A 23090-nucleotide genomic window follows, 5' to 3' on the forward strand; every position below is an offset into this window, starting at 1 on the left:
AAAAGCACATGCACACACCTTTTTCATTACTGCTTTTCCGTCCGATTCCCGGTCTCATGTGCACGTGGAAAACACAGTCATTTTCCAGACCGATGTATTTTCCAGCTCCATGTGTTGCCAACATTAGCATTCTATACAAATGTGTAGTTGACTGTGCTGCCTGTCTGTTATACACTGCGCCCACTTGATTTTTTTTTTATTCACTCTGTGTTGCACTGCAGACATTTGCCCAAGGACTTCAGTTGGTGTTATAAAAACTGGAAACACGTTTATTTTCTCAAACATAAGTGAAAGGCAATTTTGTGTTTGACAGAGGAAGGTGTTTTGGATGGAGGATGTCAGTGGACGAATGCTTTTTAGGAAGCTGTGTTGCAGTGAAGTGGAAATGGTCTCAAATGTAAAATATTTAATCCTCTTTGCTTTAATCTAACCGACGCTAACTGACTTTTTTCTCTTCTCATCACTCCTTTGCACCTTCTCAGAGAGGCTCCAGCTATGGCTCCTTGATAACTGCCCATGGAAAATATCAGCTATTTGCAAAAACGGGCTATTTTAAGGTAAGGCTTAGTGAGTTCTGACATTTTCAACTCCTGCGCACTCCTTACCCACCCACACATGTGCACACTCGCAGAGAAAAGCCGGAGAGCTGGAGAGGAGAGAGAAAGAGGGAGTGTGGGCGAGTTTAGGTAGTTGAGTTTAATGTGAGCTGTAGAATGCGTCAATTTTTTTCTTTCTTTGTTTTTTACACTCCCGCCTCGCAGTCTGGACACGGCCATCAACTTGTTGCTGCGGTTAATTTATCCGCTTAAGATGGAGGGGCTGTGAGGGAATGTGACAAATAAGCCTGCTGAATAATGAGATAGCTGTCTTTGTGTTTAGCTGTATGATGCAGGTTTTATTAATAAATGCTGATGTCACGGTACAGCTGGAATGCCTCAGGGATCATTAAGGGTACTGGTACACTTCTCAAATTCAATACTGGCCGAAGTAATTAAATCTGACACCCTCACACAGAGAGAGCATCGACAACCAAATACTGGAAAATCACCTCTGAAATGTTTTTTATTCAGTCAGAAGGCAAATGGATGTGCTCTCATACATATGGCGACCATCATCAATGGTGTATTTCCTTTTGAGTAGAAGTTACAGCCGCCACATTGACTCACACGTGAACTGGTTTCATATCGTTGCGACAACAGCGTCACGTCTGCTGCTCTGAGATATTCACGTTGCTTCCTTCCGTTACTGATCCTCACATATCAAAGCGACAGATACGATTCTTCTTCTGCAGCAGCTGACTGAAATAGGCCCCGAATGTACCTGGAGGCTGTACTGCAAGATGCTGTTCTCTCCTCAGAATGATGCTTGATTCCCTCTCTGCATTTTAATGGTCCTTGTTTCCACTATTTATGTCGCTATTGATTTTCTTTTTTTTTTCTCATGCCTTATTTACATCTAGTGCCAATTGCATTCTTGTCGTGGTCTAAAATGTCTTCATAAAAAGCCTTGTATAAAGTGAACGTTAGTCCTCAGACTGGATTCATGGCTCTCTCTGCACACAGGGGAACCTGGTGGCCATCAAGCATGTCAACAAGAAGAGGATAGAGCTGACCAGACAGGTTTTATTGGAACTCAAACATGTAAGTGTCCATATTTATCCTTTTACAGGGTTGAGTGAAATATTTTGTACTAATTACCTTGTCTTAATTTGATTTATATAGCCATTTATATAGTATTACATTCTTTACAACAAACAAGACTTTTGACCACTGATGAATGTTTTTAAAGGAGTAATATCCTCTGTTTACAGTCAGTTAATATTGATCGTTAAATCATCTGTAGTAGGTCCAATGTGCAGCTGCAAGGCTTTTTTATATTATCCTTTCACTGGTTTACAATTACAGTTCAACATGGATCAAATTCCTCGTAAGAATCAAATGGATTCTTCTAGATTTGCTACCAAGGATGAGCAAACTGTCATGGCAACTAGACTGTTCAATCCACACTGCTATTTCTCTATTTTCATTTAGACATTTACACCACTTTGTTACCATTCCTCTACATATTATGGTTAGTACCACTCTACTGGCCACTTTCTCTATTTGTGACATCAGACAGCTTATACATCTGCTTACTCAGATCTACAATAATCAGTAATATCACTTGTATGCAAAAGATTGTTGAATCCAAAATAATTATCCCCCAAGTCTTCAGTTCCCCTCAGACCTACAAAGCATGTCTGCATCTTTCAGTTCATTGGTTTGGTTTTATGGCCCACAACGTTACAGAACTCTTCTCTAAATCTCTAAAAACACAGTGAAGCATTTAGCAGCTAAAGGAAGTTGGTGGAGACCAAAAACAGAGGTAGAAGAGAATGCATATTGAACTGACATTAAAAAGGCTAACAAGTTCGCCATTTCAATTTAAAATTTGATGATATGTCAATATGTTGCTTCCCCCAAGTGGCCAAAAGATCAGTTAATACAGGTTTAGGACTCAAACTAGGGCTAGTTGATCTGTACCGTGCTGAGGCCCGGTTGTCCCCCCTCCCCGCCCCCCTCCCTGTCCCCTGCACTGACACTGCTCTAAGCCCAGAGCGGCATTTTTTATCAGGACGGAGCATCCTGGTCCCCAGAGGATGAATTCAGATTTCAGTGAATACAAAGCAAACATCAGCATTTAATTGGAAGCAATTACATTTGCAGAGCTCATTACTGCAGCCCCGAGGAGGAACACTTTTCTTTGAATGACCTCATGAACTTTCGTCTATGGGACAAACGTTTTATTTTTAGCTCCACTTCTGGCATTTCACTCAAAATACTTGATGCGTGTTTTCTGTGACGAGAGCCATGTGCAGAGACCTTGGGGATGAATTATAAAAAAAAAAAACATCTCCATCTCAACAAGTTGTATCCAGCAAATCATTTATTCACTCACTTAAACCACCATTATTGTACTTAACCCTGCAGGGGGAAGACCTTCCAACGAGGTTCGATTTCTCAACATGTTCTTAAAAAGTCTCACAATATTGGCATACAATATCTCCTTTGACTCAGGAGGACATAAGAGCTTTTTATTTTAGACCTTTGTGCAGGAAGTGGGGGCTAGCTCCTGATGAGCATGTTGGATGAGTTTAAACGTCTTTAAACTCATCAACATCATCGACAGCAGCTGGTGATGAAAAGGTCTGAAATATTTACGGGAGAGCGATAAGGAAGCTGACAGAGAGAAATGCTTGTGGTTTGGTGATGGAAACACAGTGTGGCACAGGGAAACCCATAACTCGGAAATTACATGGGTGCTCATGAACAAGATGGATGCTTGTGGTGAAGAGTTTTGGCCATTTCTTCACTTTTAACATCTCTTGCTGTGTTTTTTGCTCCTTCGTGTGAGCTGCAGGCCATTGAGGGCAGTTTGGGCTCCTTGGATGCCTCTGTGGCCTTTTGGTCAGTCAGCAGGCTCACATGGGAGAGGGGCTGCTGTCTGAGCTGGCAGCCTCTCAGACGCCCCGGGGGCCTGATCGGCTGTCAAACCTCAGCTCGTTCAAAAGCCAACCAGATGGGGGAAGAGACGGGCCTGCCAGTGGAAACTTAACCACTTGTCTTCCAGCGCTCTCTCCTCCCCCGTGGTGGGTCTCCTCCCCCTCCACCCCAGTGTGCAGCAGGGGAAATTATATAGGCCAAAGGGTAGGCTAACATCTCTGGAGCCATGAAACAGGAGCGACTAACTGCCCGGTGTTGGTGTGAGAGCGGCTGTCACTCAGTGTGTGCTCAAAGGAGGAAAGTACACCGTTTAACTGTGAAAACCTCTGTTTGAGGCTTCCTGCTGGCTGCAGAAAGATTCTCTCGGAGGAGGCCGTCCGTGTAGCTTGTTTCTATAAAACAGTGTTCTGTCTTAATCACTTGGCCTCGAACATGTTTTGTATCGTTAAACTAGTGTGTGATTAGCGATTATTTTCCATGTAGACAAGTTTTACACGTTCTGTCGGCTCCGCTCTGATATTCCTGCTCTGAACACCCTCTCAACACCTCAACGTGTGTTTTTTTTTTTTCATCATCCTTAGCACACAGGCTCATTCATAACCTCCAAGGGCAATTTATGCACATGCACATGTTTCAACAGGGTGCCCTAAGCAGGAATGCGCCTCAACACGTAGAAAAAGACAGCGTGCCAGCTAGCCGACTGCAAATAGACTATTTTGATGAACTCCTGGCAGCGTTATTCTCAAAACTTTGTATATAAATGGACCGTCAGTCCTCTCCCCCCCGTCCTCTGTTTCCATGGGGTTTGGGAATGTGATGTTTGGAAAGAGTTTCACTCACAGTTGCAGTGTGTTTGTGTGGTTATTTTCAGATGAGAGACGTTCAGTTCAACCATCTAACCAGGTTCATCGGAGCCTGCATTGACCCTCCCAACATCTGCATCGTAACAGAGTACTGTCCCAGAGGCAGCCTGCAGGTAATGTGTTTGTGAAGAAAACAACAACAGTATCTGTATATGTATATATAATGATATTCTGCCTTAATCAGGCGATAAATAAATGACAAGGCAACGTCTCCTTAAAAAAATAAAAGCCAATTAAAAGCCTCCCTCTGCAAACGGCTGCACATTCTTCTACGTTGATTAAATAACGGATTAGAATTCAGTCAATTAAAAGAAAATGAAAGCAATAGTTTGATATTTTAGGAAAGTCATCAACAATGTGAGGATAAACTCTTTGTTTTATATGAATGAGAATAGAGTATATTTGAGTTACGGACTGTCAGGGAAAAAAACAAGCAATTTAAATGTCACATCATTTTCACTATTTTACAGATTCAAAAGAATGAATTAATCTGTCATGAAAATTATTTGCAGCCCTATATATATTTATTGCTTTTACATTCAAGCAAAGAGCACATTTTGTGGCTCATTACCAAACTTCCCACTCAATTTCATTCAACAGTTTTTGACTTGAAGCATTCATAATGTAACTTCTGTAATGACGTAATACAATGTCCTTAGCTTTGCTTTTGTCATGCGGGAGTTTTGTACTTGGAAATAAACTGAAGTTGCTAAGTGTTTGACACATTAATGTGCATCCTAACTAATCACTGAAAGAAAAGTTTCTAACATAAGCCAACTAATGGACTTTTCTTGTTGCAGCACACTGAGAGTGAACTGTTTTTAGCATAGTGAATGTCATCAAAGTGCTATTCCTGGCAGTGTTTGTCCCGAGCTCTGCAGCACCAAAGGAAACTCACCGTATTTAGTCTAGTTAGCTTACAGTAACGTGGGGAGCTCATCTTCAAAGTGTGGCACATTTTTGTCTTTGTGTCACATTCAATCTTTTGCCATTTGTATATATTTTAATTCCAAAACAAAGCGCTTGATGTCTTAAGTGAACTTGATGTTGGCCTGCACTCTGTGTTCCCGACATGCCAGCGACTTCTTAAAATGGACGAGCTGTAGAACGATGGGAAAATCAGCCGTGGTCTTCATCAGTCACACTTAAAGAGAGCCTGTTAAAGGCCGCTAGCTGCAGCTGATGTGGCTGCATGTCAAAGCTGGACCTGGATTCCAGTAACTGTGCGGCTGCGGGGCATTCAAGGGTAACGTCCTGTCGGGCCAGATGTGTGACCCCGTGGGTGAAAAAGAATGGTATCTGGAGGTGGATCTGTGTTCAGGCCCAAAATAAATATTGGGGCTGTCCTGGCTGATGAGAGGCTCTTGGAAAAGATTTGACATTTTGTACTCTTTTTTATCTGTATTTTTATTTGTTTTTTCAGGACATTTTGGAGAATGAGAGCATCAACCTGGACTGGATGTTCCGCTACTCGCTGATCAATGACATAGTGAAGGTGCGTGGCGATCAATTCATATGATGATTTTATAGAAATGTTGTGGGTGGAAGTCCCTTTTCAATGTTAAATAAGATGCTTCCTTTAACACTAAAAATCGGTTGCCATGGTTTCACATGTTGAGGCAGTGTTAAGAGGGACCAACACACACAGTACAGTGCTTGAAGTAAACACTGCTGTTTAAAGGAGGAGAGAAACATAATCATAAACTTTGGTAAACATTTCCTTCCAGATTAATCAAAACTAATCATGGATTTACTTCAGAAGATTATTTTCAATCCGTCCTCACAGAGAAGCTCATTGTCTCTCGGACGGATTCCATATTGAACTCTGTGTGTGACGAAGCGCTCCGGCTAAACTTCTCCACGCAGATAGCAGCGCTCTGCAGAGAAGAGGCAGTGGTGGAGCTCTGAGGGATGTTTGAGTCACCGTTTCCACTAAATATTGAACACGAGTACATTCACTACCCACCGTCCCTTTCCCAAAGGAATTAACAGTAATTTCACAGAAACTCCCCCGTGACCGTGGCGTCCTTGAAACGCGGCCTCTTTTCTAAACCTTCAGCATACATCCACTTGTCAGAGCATATTATTTCCATATGTCTGGATTTGTGTGTTTTCATGTATGATTTGCTGTGGAGGAAAAAAATCGGAGAGAGAGAGAACACCCCTTAATGCCTGACTTACGCTCCTCTCCACCAGGGAATGAACTATCTCCACAACAGCTACATTGGCTGCCATGGAAATCTGAAGTCATCTAATTGCGTGGTGGACAGTCGATTTGTTCTGAAAATCACGGATTATGGCTTGGCCAGCTTCCGCTCGTCCTGCGAAAACGACGACTCGCACGCACTCTATGCTAGTAAGTGGAGTTCATGTATTCGGTTCCAGCGCTGAATCTTATCATTCACAAAACGTCGGCTGTTGCGCTGCAGATATTTCACGAGTGCTTTCTCTCTGTTGATTTATCAGAGAAGCTTTGGACGGCTCCCGAGCTGCTCATATACGACCGCCATCCTCCTCAAGGAACTCAGAAGGGTGACGTGTACAGTTTTGGCATCATACTGCAGGAAATCGCCCTGAGGAATGGACCTTTTTATGTAGAAGGCATGGACCTCAGCCCCAAAGGTAAACACAATTTAAAGGAAATCAAACATGCAGCTGACTAACATGTAAAACATCGACACTGAAGAAAAGTTAATCACACCAATAAATCGGCAGAAACATGTTTTGTGTCAGAAATTCACGGAGTAAACCATATCTCTGTAACATTATGAAGCTTCTTTATTAGAACCCAGTCTGAGAAGTGTTTGTGCAGACGGAGACTGGATAATAGGAACTTCATTCATTGGCTTTTCACTGAGATTTCAAAGGGGACCTTGGTATGGTCAGACACATCAAGGCCCTCCATGACAGCTTGTCTGGCCGCCAGGTATTTGCCCACTTTACCTTAAAGGATAGGTTCACATTTTCATCTTGCAAATTAAAACTCACCATATATGTAGAGAGAAAGCCCTGTTGGTCACTTTGATTATTGTCCTCGGCTGCAAAGACTCCCCATCCTAAAGCACGTTCAAGTGATTGGGGGACAAAATGGAGCGAAATAGTTCTATGAAATATGAATTCAAGAGGTCGACCAAAGCTAATTTGAGGCTTCAGCAGTCTAAGTTAGACAAATGGGTATCATCCAAAACGTTCATTGCTGTCCCTCCTCTGCTTGTCAGCAATGAGGAAAAAACACCCATCACAAAAAGGACATCTGGTCCTATAAAGACAATTAAATGATGATTTGAAAGATATCCTCTTGATTTTTGTGATTTTACTGTTGAAGCATCACAGTGACTTAAGATGAACTTTTGAATTTATTTTTTTACACAGAAATAATGGATTTTGTCCCTCGTTATCAAATTCCCTTTAGAAATGTCTCTGTTTTTGACGTGTGTGGACTTGAAGAACGATTGAAACCAACGATGCCTTCTATACACATTGATGGTTAAGAGGAGTCATCAGTCAAACATTGTGAATCTTGAGCATACAGTCATAAATGAGCAAATAAAATATTAGCCTGATGGGTGTAATAGTATGCGAGATTAGCTTCGAACAGACAGACAAACAGACTCTTGATCCCCCCAGGATTCATGCCTGGTGGAGATTAAAAAAACCCACTGCCAGACAGTAGCTCATGATTGCTCAGGGCTTAATGCCAATACGACATAATTATTTTGAATGTTATATCTTTGGTCAACAGCCTTCTTCAGAGATTTTATGATTTGCAGTAGCTTTCTCTCTCTGGACAACACATTGTTATCTTCTGAAGTTAACTAAGACAAAAAAAGCTTAAAGCTTAATCAGTTCTGACACTTTGGCTCTTCAGTTTCCTGCACACATGTTGTGGTTTCTTCACCAGCGTGCACTTTTACTGCTGTTTCTGCTTAGTGACAGTGGGAAAAACTTCTAAAGCGATGCAAAATCAGGAGTTCAACCCTCCCCGGGCGCTTGCTCCATGTGATGCCTTTGATTAGCCTTTTATTCACTGTCACGCTCGATCCTGATTGTACGAGGGCCTGATAATTATCCATTAACAAGCTGAGCACAGCGAAAGCCTGCACCTGTTCTCTAGGGTCTGGATGTGTAATTTTGTGGTTTAAAAATTACTTTTCTGATTATACCAATAACAGAAAAGGAGAGCATGTTGAAGCAAACTCTCAATCTTTTCAATGTATATGTTTAATGCATCAAAGAGGATAAATCTGCAATGTTGACTATATGATGCTCATCCTGCAGAAATAGCACATTAACAGAAATGCAGAGCTTTCGAAAGTATATCAATATTACTGAAAATAGTAATCTCGGTTTGAATATTTACTGGGTTCAGCAGTCACAGAGAATAGCACAGCAAAAACCTGAGGGAAATTCAGATGCCATGCAGAGTTCCCTGCAGAGAAATAAGCAACACTGTAATGGCAACATGAGACCAGTTAGCAGTTATTAGTTAACTACAAGCTCACTAACTGTTTTCAGCTGCAGATGTTGTGTAAATATAGAAACACTTGAGTCACACACGCACACGCTGAAACACGCTCTCACGGCTGGTAATCAGCATTCATGTCTTTTTAGTCAGACTTTTAATTTGTGTATGAAGAAACCTCAAAACTAAACTAACTAAACTGAAAATATTACAAAGAAAAGATGAGATAAAGCCTATTGGAAAGTATTTTTACATATATTGTGTGTAAAAACAGCCTTTTCTGTTCACAGTTGGACAGTTTGGTTCTCTGGCCCGTCAGTAACGGTAACAAAATAGACTCTGAAGTCTATTCCATATGTCAGCTGCTGCACCTCGTATAAACAGCAGCACACCGGATAACTGTAGCCCCGTCTGTGCCTCTCACACATGGCTGCTGGTTGCGTTAGCATCAGCAAGCCTGAAAACCGCCGGCATAGTCCATGAACCAGATTTATTCCTCTTCAGTGGCAGGAAACACAACACATGGGCCGGAGAGCCAGTACTTGACTTTTGGGTGCCCTCAGCAGGGTTTGGTTTGGGAGGGCCCATCCTCATTGTAACATGTTGCCACTTCACATGGCCCTGAACAAACTTATATTGTAAACTATATTACTATATTGTAATTAGTTCAAGCACATACAATGGAGGATGTTGGTGTTTCAGTTATTTTGTCCACCTCACATACATGCATTTGACACAGCGTGAATGTCCTCTCTCCTCGCAGAGATCGTACAGAAGGTGAGGAACGGTCAGAAGCCGTACTTTCGGCCGACGACAGACAGCAGATGCCACTCGGAGGAGCTGACCATCCTGATGGACGGCTGCTGGGCCGAGGACCCTGCAGAGAGGGCCGACTTCGGCCACATCAAGATCTACGTGGCCAAACTCAACAAGTGAGACTCCACACAGGCTCATAGTGCTTCTCCTTACAGAGTCGGTGAAACAACCTCAGAAAGACCTTGATCGTTTTTATGGGCCGTTTTGTGACCGAATTAAATTATTCCAAAACATGGGGAGCTGGAAGCACACAGGATTAATTTAACACTTCCATCCTTAATAATTTGACAGTTGAGTTCTTTCTCAGACTCTTCCCTGAGATCTCAACATGGAGACCATGCTGAGGACCTGATGTCCCTCTGACTGCCGTGCAAGTTGATATGTTTGAGAGATTCAAAAAGACAAACAGGAGAACGAATCATGTTCTGGAAACCGCAGAGGCAATTTAAGATAAAAGGCCGTTTGTAATTCCTGACAGACAGCTCTTGACAGGAAGTGCTCTTAGCTGCCTCTCCATCCCCGTGTGTTTGCTTATGAAAAGGGAGCGTGTGAGTCCATGTTTCTGGTACTGTTTTCAGTGATACCATGAATCATTCTCCTGCATATTTTGGTTCTGACTTTTAGATTGACCGACGCAGGAAGGGAGGCATGTTTTCCCTGGAGTAGGGCAGCTCTGTCAGAAAGAGTTACTGTATGAAGCATCTGCTGATGCAAAGTGACACCACATGGAAATACACAATGTATAACACATGATGCTGGTAGGAGCTGTTGGGAAAGGGTAAAATACAGATATATAAGTACAGATGTAATAATAAAAAGTGTTAGGAAACCCCAGAAGAAATACCAAAATAAAGAAGTCATGTATTCCCAGTTTTATTATTTAGTAAAAATACCAAACAAACACAGGCAGACACAATGGAAACAGTGACTGATAATTATGATATCTTTCCTCTTAATTGTGAGGTCTTTTCATGTAATTATGACATACGAGCCAACGCCATACTGTACGTACAATTACACATACAATGTTGGGGGAAAAGGGTTCATTTTTTTTAACCCTTTTGAACCCTGATTTTAACCCATTTAAAGGTTAAAATCAGAGTCGAGGAGGCAAAGCAGAGCGCTGAGAATACAGGTTATGTTCTGCGAGCTGCAGTAGACCTTCCTGTAACTTCCTGAGTTGAGACATGCACATCAAAACACTGTTCACAGTCCATTACACTGAATAGCATCTCTGAGCTTTCTGCCGCCAACATGGTGTGGTTGTATCACGTAATAATACTTGTTTACTTTAGTGCCGCTTTCCCCTCGTTGACACTGGACAGTTGTGCCATACTGGCTATGTTGAGCTTTGGTTCTGTATGGTTATTGTTTTGCATTGTCGGACACCGTTTGCAGTTCAATCAACAGCCAAAGCAATCATGTTGACATTCTTTCATTCGACATAGAGAGAGACAATCACGGTGAGCAGGAGGCGTGCAGTGGAATGGCTTTGCTAGACGTGTGTTATTGAAAAGGAGAAAATGGCCGTGCCCGATGTCGACCTCACAATCAACAACTTCCACCGAGACCGTAGGAGAAATCACAAGAAGCCCAAGATCACCAATTACAGTTCCTTTAGTCTCGACCTCTATTGTAGAGACTGCAGGAGACCAAACTGGACCTCGATCATATGGTTACCTTTGATTCAGCCTGTAAATGCACCAGACATTTCATTCCTGCTGGAACTTGTTATGCAATTGAATTATTATTCATAATTTCAAAGGAACTCACTGTTATCTTTTAAGGGCCCTTTTCAATCAGCACAGGACAACACTCAACTGGGCTGTTTAGTCAGAGTCTCGAAGCAAATCAGCTAGCAGAGATTTGCCAGGAGATTAAAACAAGTAATCCATCACAGTGAAGATTTCATTCATTGCCTTTACTGTTTTCATCGAAGTACATTAATGTCGCCTCCTTGTCGGCGTGTTCAAGGCCGCTCTGATGTCAGGTTTGTGAGAGCTGTTTGTGAAAGACCTTTCCATTCATGAGCTACATTGTTGTTAAATCAACATAACCATATGCTGCATATCTTTGTGAGATACTGTATTGCATGTTGACTGTTGGTCCTTGAACCTCAAGGACAAACAATATTCACACAGAGATGTGACTGCGAAGTGTCTTTTTTTCTACATGATAAGGTTGCTGTTCTCAGTGGAGTCGTGGATGCCAGACTTTCACCTCACAAACGAGGAAGAGTTTCCAAAACAGTTAGAGCACATAAATGGACTAAGTTAGAAACGCTGCAGAATTTGCATGACAGCTGTACAAAACTCCACATGTGTGTATTTTGTTGGAGCAGCGATCACGAAACAGGTGGTGTGGAAGGGACTCTATAAACAGGTCCGTGTGGCTGGTGTGTTTTTCCTCTCAGCCTGACCTCTCCTCCGTTGGCCGTGTAAGTCAATGCAGGACGAGCCCGGTGATGTATAGCTTTCCATTTGTGGCGGCTCGGAGCAGAGAGCCCCGATGATTGACATCCTCAGAAGCACTCAAGGATGCTCTTGACAGCGGCATGCAAAGCACCTCCTCCTGTGTGCCGGGCCCTTCACCACTGAGGCCTGTGCCTTAATGCTCTGTTTGCCGGTTATTTTCATTAGGTAAATGTATGTTTGTTGACATGACGTGATGGATGGGCTGTTATTTTTGCTGCGTGTATGAGCTTGGGCTTGAAGGGCGCGGCATTCAGCATTAAACGGCTGGGTTTATCCCACACAGGGAGCTGACACCCGCCATGAATAGCTGACCTCTCCCCGTGCCCATCAAGTCTCTCACTGTCCATGTATTTATTTCACTTTGTGTTCAGCATCAAAATGTTCCTTTTTTCATTTACATATTATAAAATACTTTTTATTCTCGACTGTTTTTTTCTGAAACGACTGGCAGATCAATCCGAGGAAAATGTAACTTCCTGGATGTTTAGCCGCTTTGTAAACAAGAAAGCACTCAGAGAGCGCTTCTGTCCGCCAAGACTGCACAGCCCTCTACATTTGTTTTATAAATAGTAGAAAATGTTTTAATTTTTAATCAGCGTCTGGATCCAGACCTGCGTCTACAAATACACAGTGAGAGACAAACATGCTGACTGGCTGACGACATGATTCCCTCAAACTGTAAATCCTCTTTGGGAAAGTTACAAATAACCCTGACTCATGAGATCTGGGTTTTTTTTTATTTATATTCATCAGGTTGCCAGGATCACTCAGATCTCATACGTGCATGTGTTCAAGAGCTCTAGCAGTTGAATTCAGTGAGTAATATTCTCATAATAGGAAGTGTCCCGGATAGAAAAGGACTTTGGGACAAACTTCAGGGGAAATGGGGTCAAAAGTTGAGCGAGTTATTAGACACTCTTAGACATATTTTTCAATCTGAATCCTATTTTCCCATGATTTTGTGTCTAAGAGACTAATATGACCATTATTGAGCAAAATGGTCAAACTTGTAGCATGTCCTTCTATCAACCAGGCTGCAACCTCTAGTTCTGAATAGTGAAGCCAAAGCTGAAGCGCCTTAAACTTGCACTCTCCTCTGGTTGCCAAAAGAAGTCTGACTGTGTTCAAGTCTATGAGAAAATGACCCTATTTTAGATTTATTATCTCAGTAACCATTGTAAACATGAGTTTATGGTCTCAATCTCTAGCTTCTTCAATCCAGCAGTTGTTCATTTACTAAATTATGGTCCATTTAGCGTCAAATCAACTAGCAGGGTATGCTTTAGGGCGTGGCCACCTTCTACCGTGAAATTCTATCCATTTCACTGTGTGTTTTCACTTCATGAAAGTTAATTGCAATGTTTATTTGCCTAAACATGTCTTATTAAACTTCACCCTCTCGTGTGACTTTGAGGTCTGAAAAAGCAAGATGGCAAAGACCAAAAAAACAAAATCACAGTGGGCAAAAACCAAGATGACGCACTGGAGGCTTCAAAACGGCAGTCCACACACCTGAGGGTGACGTCACAGTGACAATGTTCGGTCTTAATCTGATCATCTCAGAGATGTTTTTCCCATTTGCTTGAAGAGGATTAGCAGGATGCCCGATCACGTCCTGCTCAGCAAAGAGACAGTTCTCCGTTTCCACCGTTGCTCTCGGTTTGGATGAATGGTGGGAAACTGGCTGCGTGCTCCGCGTTGATACTCATCACCGTCTTTCATGTCTCCCTCTGATGTTTTTGCTCTTTAAACTTAAACAACATGTGGGCGTGTGTAGGATCCATGACCCACAAGGAACATGGCAGGATGCCAGGCATTGATGCTCGGAGCCGCCACGGTGGTGTGGATGACTCACCTTCTTGCTCAGCCGGAGTAAATGCGTGTCCGTGCATGTGTGTGCGTAAGCATATGAATGTAGAAATCTCCGGAGACACGCACATTATACAACACATGTATTATGTAATTACACAATATGTGAAATGCTGCCACCGCGGCAATGGAGACGTAAAAAGAGACCTTTCACAGCCTGATTTTTTCCTCCGTGTTGGAAGGAAACAGCAGCTGATCTGTGTGTTCATATACGAGACCTACTGAATACAACAAAACATAATACCTCATTTCTGGATGGATTAATAAAAACATAGTGGATTCCTGGTGTTTTTTCAGTTTTACCACGGCGCACAAAGAGAGTTTTTTTTAAGTGGTTGCCAGTGGTCATAGGTGGCCATGTGAGGACTTTGAGTGAGTAGATTTTATACCTCAATCATCTACACTACCTCTGAACTCTACTCGTCAGACTTAATACTACTCAGCCTATGAAAACAGTTGTGGGTCTGGAGGAGATTTGTCAAGTCTGAGAAAGTAATCCTGATGATGTCATCCATGTTATCTCAGCCTGGGCTATGGACACCGAAAATATTTTCATAGAAAGCTGTGTTACAAACTGGACCTTTAATGGGAAAGGTCTGACTAATACATGCTGTTGCATTATGGGAAACGTGGGATCTTGAGTTTTTGGAGTTTGGCACATAAAATAAGATAAGATAATCCTAACCCAACCCACAGCGAGGCATTTACAGTATTACAGCAGCAAAGGGGTTAGTGCAACAACAATTATGATGAATAAGAAACTGTACAGATATTATAAATATGTAATGATAATAAAACAAAATTGTAAATATAAACATAGACAAATTAAATAGGGTATATGAAATGTTGATATTGCGTAGAATATTGGTAGTACACGGTGGCTTACAATGACATTGTTATTGTATGAATGAGCCAGGGAAGGAATGGATGAATAATTAGTTGTTGGTATGTGCGGTCTGTTGGGGGCTGTGTTGATTGTGCAGTCTGACAGCAGCAGGAAGGAGTTGCAGTAAAGTAAAAATAGATCTGGATCATTCATTGTTTTTCATGTATTGAATGTTAAAAACACACGTTACTAACTTTACACCACACCAACTGATACTGATGAGTCCAACTAAATTTGGGGACAAGGCGTTCAACAAGGGTCAATCCTTGGCCTCTTTTCACATTTAGAGGGTTTGACTTTGATTTTTTACCTTGATATATTTACTTTTTTTACATTTTCAAACTGCCACTAAATCCTGCCATGGGACAGGAAATCCATCCATCCATCCATTTTCTACCGCTTATCCTGTATTGAGGGTCACGGGGGGGCTGGAGCCGATCCCAGCGGGACAGGAAATCATGTTCCTCAAATGTCATTCACCAGATTCTACTTGAAGAAAAACAACCAAGAATATTGATATGCTAACTGTACGGGTGCCAGTGCTGTTACACTTAATATATATTTTATTATCTCCTCATTCTGTGTGTTTTCCATAGGGAGGGCAGCACCAGTATTCTCAACAACCTGCTGTCCAGGATGGAGCAGTACGCCAACAACCTGGAGAACCTGGTGGAGGAGCGAACACAAGCCTACCTGGAGGAGAAAAGGAAAGCCGAAAACCTCCTCTATCAAATTTTACCACAGTAAGAACAAACCACAATCACATTTTCACTTTTGTCCCTCCACCCAGAAGTATATTTTGAAACTCCAATTAACTTGAATGAGGGTGAGAGTTACCCACATGGCTCAATGACACTGTCAAACGTGTTAAATCCCTGTATTAATTAAAGACTGAAATCCGTCCCGAAACCACATTTTGATACGCATTTCCCCACGGTGCGATCTCACCGTAGATGAAAGGCAACAGAGAGAGCTGATGGGCAAACTGCTCATTAAGGGAGACAGAGGAGACGACATGATAGTGAGTTTAGGCATTTGGATAACGCCACCATAGCAAATCCCCTCTTTCTCACCAATTCATCCTCCTTTCCCGCTGAAAAATCCAGACAGAGGGAGCCTGAGAGAACAGGGAGATATCATTTCTCACAATACTTGTGAATTAGACTAACTGACTTCTGCCACGTGTGTCTTTGCCTTTGGTGTTATTTGATTTAGAGAAAACTTAAGGTGAGCAGAATGAGCAAATATTAACTTCATCATCCGGTTATAATTGAAGCTGCTGCCAGGCATTGTGTGGCTGTGTTTAGAAAGACGAAGCTTCGAGGACATGGTGTCAAGAAAACACTCTCTCTCTCTCTCTCTCTCTCTCTCTCTCTCTCTCTCTCTCTCTCTCTCTCTCTCTCTCTCTCTCCCTGCAGTTCAGTAGCAGAGCAGCTAAAACGAGGGGAGACGGTGCAGGCGGAAGCGTTCGACAGTGTCACGATCTACTTCAGCGACATCGTGGGCTTCACGTCCATGTCTGCGGAGAGTACGCCACTACAGGTACGCAGCAACCAGTATGCCCAGTCCTCCAGTCAATGGTTCCCACTCTGCAACTCACTGTGGGTTTTCTGACTTTCCTCAACATCTGCTGAGCTGTAGTCTAAAAAGCTTGTACAAAAATGGGAAAGAAATCTATGTTCATGATCACAGTCGCAGTGAATTCTCTTTCTCTATTCATACATGAAAGTGCTCACTGCCAGTATCATCCCTCTACCTACAGTGTGTCTCATAGTTCCTTCAGTGTGCGTGTGTGTGTTCCCACACATGAGCTGCAAATTAAAATAGTACAGTTGTGAGATGGACCAGAGTGTCGACACAGAGTTGAGTCACGTTGAGCCGCCACATATCTCCTCTCACTTCTCACTCCAAAGGGAGGTTTTCTAGAGCAATACATTCCCAGGATGTCGCATCCAGCAGAGGCTCTTGAGTGTTGGACAATGTTTAGACCTTCAGATGTAAAGAACTCTTTTCTCTTTTCAAGTTGAGAGAAGCAGCCAAGTGTACTAGACGAGGTCAGATATGCATACAGTACAAACAAATATACCTTGCTGTTACAATTATCCAGTACTAGCTGTACTGTTCTGTAGTACTTGCTGAGTTTGGGTGATTGTTGTGATGCTCGTAGACACTGCGCGTCCTCGGATCCCCAGCCGCTCACCATGTGTGAAGCAGATGAGCGGTTCTTGAGATATGTGGAGGAGGTACACACCCACATACATGCAGACAGGGGTTCTTGCTTCATGGTTAGATTAGTATTAATGAATGATTCAAGTATTTTTATTGGTAAAATTAGTTAAATGTTGTCTAATTGTTAAATTACAATACAGATAATATGTTTGTTTTTTTTCAACCCACAGAACATAGACTCATGTAGATGTCAAGGCACGTCCATTGTGCTCGCCCATCACATTTAAAACGATTCATTAATTTAACACTGCAAGCTCTTAAAGCACAACATTTCCCGAACAGATAAAGAGGCAGAAGGTTGTTTCTTTTTGTTCAGACACAATTATATAAAAAAAAAAACATTAAAGATGAAGACGAAATAATACATTTTTCTTTGAATAAACGTCCAACCTCTGACATTACTGCTCCATTACTATTGCGCCACACAAATGCAAGCTGTGTTTATAATATTCCATCTGTGGATTTGATTTGTGTTTGTGTAAATGTGTTTCATCAGTGAGACTCGCGGGCAAACGTAGAGCGACAGAAAAACAGAGATTATGTGGGAGACAATCTGTCTGCTGCTAAATGTTGGATTTACAGATGTTAACTGTTGTCAAATCATTAAATCTCTCCTGTCTCTCTCTACAGGTCGTCACATTGCTCAATGACCTGTACACCTGTTTTGATGCCATCATTGATAACTTTGATGTGTACAAGGTAAGTCAGGATGATTGGTATGAATGGGTTATAATGTAAGAATATGGCACATTGTTTGTTGCTTGAGTAGATGCATGTTATAGCTTGAGGGCAATAACGTGCCTTCTGGTCCTCTACAGTAATCCTGGGAATACAACAGCAAAATGATATGAACTAGGTTTGATTTTTACTCTCTCGTTCGTTGCGATTCACCCTCAGGTGGAGACCATCGGCGACGCCTACATGGTGGTGTCAGGGCTGCCAGTGCGGAACGGGAAACTGCACGCCAGAGAGATCGCCGGGATGTCGCTGGCGTTGTTAGAGCAGGTCAAAACGTTCAAGATCCGACACAGACCCAACGACCAGCTGAGACTCAGGATAGGTATACACACAGGTGAGTCTGAACTCTCTGTCTGAGCCGGATCTCGGCACATGTGCACCGAGGTGGTCCCAGATTTGGGAAAACACTGTTGTGTCAACCTCGTCGTTTGTTTTCTGCTGTTTGTCGTGGGTGAAGCTATGTTTCTCACTCTGGCACAGGATGATGATTAGCCCATTCCGCCTCGTATCTATCAACAATTGATTGACTCCCGGTGAGAAAACAGCCTGTAATGAGCACAGCGCCAGACCTTTCTGAATTATTGAACAAATCGAAGATGCAGGCAGTGATTCAGAGGGCTGAACCGGGCTCCTTGATCATTGTAATTATGAGAACTTATTCAGTTGTCGCTGCCATTATCAGGAGGAACTGTTAGCCTGCCAAGTGTGTATTTTGTTTTGGACTAACCAAAGGACTTCAAGCTCCATCTCCTCTTTCATGTTAGCTATCAACACGTCTGTGTTCCTGTGAGTCAAAGGAGGATGTTTGACTCAGATAAACTCTAATTACACAATGTGACAATGAACGTGCTCGACAGCTAGATAATGGATAGATTGCTTGTGAAAATGCTTCCAGTAAAACTTGTCTTTTCTTTCTTTTTTTTACTCTACTCTCAAAAACTGAAACATAAAAGCAGGATTTATTAATTATTTATTTATTATTAAGGAATTTTGAATTATCCTCTATTAGTTTTTGCTAAGTGTACATGATAAACTGGCAACTGTGTATATCAACTGTAGGACAGCTGTGATTTGTAACTTCCCACCTCCGGATACCAACGTACTGGACATAAACACTCAGGACGTTTTATCTTGACCTGTCTGCAGCATTTAGTCTGATGCATTGAGAGGCTACACAGTATTTAGACCGTATTAGCTCATGCGCACTGTTTATATTCTTAATCAGACACTTGACATGCAACAGAAATGGACCAGCGTGGGCGGGCCAGTGCTTAGCATCGTCTGAGCACAATATCAATTCACTCATACATCTGTCGCCCTATTTAAAAACATTTACGCTGCCGTGGTGGTTGTGTGATAATGACTGCACTTCCCAGCATTCAACATATTATACAACTGTATTTTGGCTTGTGTTTAAAGGTCCAGTCTGTGCCGGCGTGGTCGGTTTGAAAATGCCCAGATACTGTTTGTTCGGGGATACCGTCAACACAGCATCCCGTATGGAGTCCAACGGGGAGGGTGAGTGTCTCAGTTCTGGTTACACTTTTTTATTCTGAGTCAGATGCTTCCTTCAGCGTCAACAGCTTCCAGCTCATCCTTTTTGTCGTCACTTTGCTGTGTTTTATATGTTTTTCATTCACTTACGCCATACGTGTTTATAACATTTCCTATTTTAGAGTCTAAATTAGGGTTCCAAACTTTTGCTGCACATATCGTGTTCATTTAGAGGTTCATACTTGTGTTTTAGTTTTTCTACTAGAACATGTTTACATGCTTTAAGGTTCATTTTTTGGGGACTATTTTTTACTGCGGATTATTAGACATCTGATGTTCTCATTGTGTGTGTTCATAGTAATGAAGGAACATATCACTCAGTGTCACAGTGAGGCTCATTGATGTGTGTTTATAGTTTTTGGACGATAGAGCTCTGCCGTCTAGTTAAATTAATTAAATGTTGTACTCAGAAAACAGCTTGTGATTGAATTGAACTTGTTATTTAATTTCTGATGTGGTTGGATTGAAACATCTTCAGTAAAAATAGGATTGTAAAAATCTGAATACAAGACGTATTGACCTGCTGAGTTCTGTTCTCAACCTGCAGGGACAGGAAGTAGTGTCATGAAACTGTGGTTGGATAGTTTGCCAGCGAATCACAAGATGTATTGATTAACTACTGAGTCGCTTCCTGTATTGTGCCTCCACTGGTAAATAATTTAAAGCACTTACAGCTAAGGGCCCTTAGGCAGCATTAAAGTATGCAGCCTGAAGCATCGCCGGCAGGAATCTCGTCTCACATCTCTGCATTGTGTGCATTTATTGGACAAAACAATACCCATTTTCATCCCCGTTAGCATCTGAATGCGTTGGCTCTTCTCGCTCCTCAGTTTCCTCGTCTGCTTTACATCTTGAGGCCGGCGATAAAAGCATCGTGGTGGTGATGCTGATGTTGGAGTTGTCGTTTGTCATTCACAGTGTGGAAATTTCAACCTTTGTTCTGCTCTCCGTGTATTTTTACAGCCTTAAAGATTCACCTGTCCTCGGCCACCAAAGAAGTGCTGGATGAGTTTGGCTACTTTGATCTGCAGCTACGAGGAGACGTAGAAATGAAGGTGAGAGTTCCTTTGCTTTTTAACAGTTGACCAAGCTGAAGCAAGACAGAGAGCACTGACAGTTGACTTATTTGGTCTCAGACTCGGTGAACCACACCCATCCTCATACTCAGCCTTCGTTTGGATCTCAACTACACACCTGTGAGGTTTCCCTGACTGCGTCATTATATTGTGCTGACAAAAGATAAACACCTGGCAAAACTCCTAACAGCTTCTGTGGTTCTTTATGTCAGCAACTTGATGACACACACAGATGGTGAAGAAGACAAGCGTTGGTGTCCAATAGAAAAGAGACTTTTCATTTAAGACTAAAAATGAACAATGATTTATATTAAGAAAATACTTTCTATAGTTTTAAGTGTGTAACTAACATCCTACTGCATGATGGGATTGCCATTTGAAAACCATATCTAATTTTTATGCCTTTTAGTGATCACTTATACTTGAAGAACTACTACTATACTTGAAGAATCCTGCTTCATGGATTGAGCTGCAACTACAAATTATTTTCAATCTTAGTCTAAGAGTATTATTCTAATTAATCCATGAATTAGCTGTAGCTACCACTGAGGACATTAAGGTTATGTCCTAGTGTTTCTGGGAACAGGAGGATTTTAACAACCTGAAAAGGAGTTTACATTTTGCAATTACACACATTGGACATGGTATTTAAAGGCTGATTCTGATATTCTTTAGAACAGAATTTAGATCATCATGTAAGGAGATTACATTTACACAAACTATAACTGGAAAGTAATAGTATAATAGTTTAATAATAGTATTTTTGTCAGCCAGATTGCGACTCTTGTTTAATGTGTTTATTATTTATGAGAGCATAGCAGGAATACAAACAAACACACAAAAGGACACAGCACATTCTAGGTAATAACAAGACCACGGTTATTAAATATACAGCAATTTTTCTGCTGTATAAATTGCTGTATATTGGACACAACACACTAGTCTTCACCCAGAAATATATTCGGCAGGGTCCCAGATCTTATCGAACACACCCCCTCTATCTTCGTTATAAAGTCTCAGCCTTTCCAGATTTAATGTGTTTGCAATTTCCTTCAACCACAAATCATACGTAGGTAGAGTCCATTATCCACAATCACAAAATTAACTTTTTTGCAATCACCATTCCACACAAAACAGCCCCTTTTTCATACATACTAGCTGAAGATAAGGAGCTTGTTGCTCCAATGAGGTTCATGGGTGGATCAGGATCACAACGCTCCAGTAAAGTTTCCTGCATGGACAGAAAGAATGTGCGACTTGTGAAACATGAATTTAAAAAAAGCTGCATAACATCTAGATTAAGACAAATTGTGAACTTTTGCCGAATCAAGGTTCTCAACAACAGCGATAAGCTTTTAGCATTTTGAAATGCCAAATGTGACGATGTGTTTAATTCTCCTATGATTATGTGTAAATGCTCCATTTATGTGGAACGGTGGAGGTGTAAGCTGAGCTGCAGTCGCCATCAGGGTCACCCTTAAATGACGGGCAGCCTAATAGAAGATACCACCCCCCACCTCCCACCCCCAACTTCATCTCCATTGATGAACTTATTGATTTCTGTGTTTTTCCAGGGCAAAGGCAAAATGAGAACGTATTGGCTTCTTGGGGAGAAGACTGATGTGTATGTTATCTGAGAAGCCTGCTGATAATGTGGCAGCAGCAGTGGAGACGACAGCAGGAGCTCCGGTGGCCGAGCCACTACTTTATTTGTTCTAGAATAAGTCCTTATTGGTGATTTCCGCGCAGAGGAAAAGAGAACATCAACATACGACATAAAACAGAGGGAATTCCAGGTATATTTATTACCTGCATACTGGAACTGCAAAAAAAAAAAAAGAGAGAAAAAAAAATGACAAAATATTGTAAAAGCTGTTTTTTTGTATAAAGAACCTTTCTGTCCTGAGTACTTTTCACTGATAAATTCTTATTTTTTGTGCTTTCTATATTAAGATTTGTATAATGTGTTTGGAAGTCAATGATGTATTAATATTTCCTTGAAATATCCATTGAAGTTTGGAGGCACAGCGTTACAATGATGTCACTGCAGGGGCTCATACGCTGCGTTACACAGTACAAGATAATATGTATATATGTATATCCAAGATACTGTAAGATATTTTGTTCAATAAACTGAGTAAAACACTCTTGCTTTTTCTTTTTCACTGATGAAGCAAGCAGTATTTTAATGCTCTTGCTATTTGGAGCGTGGTGAGTTATTGATATAGGGGTGTAACATGAGAACCCCAATGATTCTGTTATTTTTTTATGCATTACCTGTAAATGTGTTCATATGAACTCTCTGAATGTATCCAGGCTCTATTCTCCTAACAATACTCATCCAAAGGTTTCCATCCCCCCTACCAAAGTACTGGCTGTCCCGCTAGAAATGCACATTTAAAAGGCAGGTAACCCAGGTGTAGAAGCCAGCAGAGGGAAAGTCTACCCAGTGTAACCTTTCAGGAACTTCTGTTGCAGAGAAGCTGCACCTTGAAGATTTTCTTCTCTATTTTTATCTTGTGTTAGACATCAGCTTTGCCCTTTCCCTCTCACCAGACCTGGCAATTAAATCCGGTTTATCTGATGTAGGCGACATGATCGCCTTGTCACTTTACAATTCACAACACAGCCAGGATAATTA

The 23090-nt window shown here is 41.7% G+C and overlaps 1 protein-coding gene across 1 annotated transcript in view; it reads left to right on the top strand.

Moving 5' to 3' along the window:
• The window catches only part of npr2 (natriuretic peptide receptor 2), a 50154-nt gene extending 27559 nt beyond the window's left edge, over positions 1–22595 (top strand). Inside the window, 15 exon segments of the mRNA XM_084035054.1 lie at positions 483–557; positions 1563–1640; positions 4354–4458; positions 5769–5840; positions 6542–6701; positions 6812–6967; positions 9571–9739; positions 15449–15595; positions 16271–16394; positions 17712–17780; positions 17979–18153; positions 19239–19337; positions 20337–20428; positions 22024–22074; positions 22076–22595. Of these exon segments, the coding sequence (XP_083891180.1) occupies positions 483–557; positions 1563–1640; positions 4354–4458; positions 5769–5840; positions 6542–6701; positions 6812–6967; positions 9571–9739; positions 15449–15595; positions 16271–16394; positions 17712–17780; positions 17979–18153; positions 19239–19337; positions 20337–20428; positions 22024–22074; positions 22076–22168 (1665 nt within the window). The 3' untranslated portion in view covers positions 22169–22595.
• Positions 22596–23090: the final 495 nt, after the last annotated feature.

The sequence above is a fragment of the Eutrigla gurnardus genome (assembly GCF_963514095.1).
Source record: "Eutrigla gurnardus genome assembly, chromosome: 19".
Taxonomy (NCBI): Eukaryota; Metazoa; Chordata; class Actinopteri; order Perciformes; family Triglidae; genus Eutrigla; species Eutrigla gurnardus.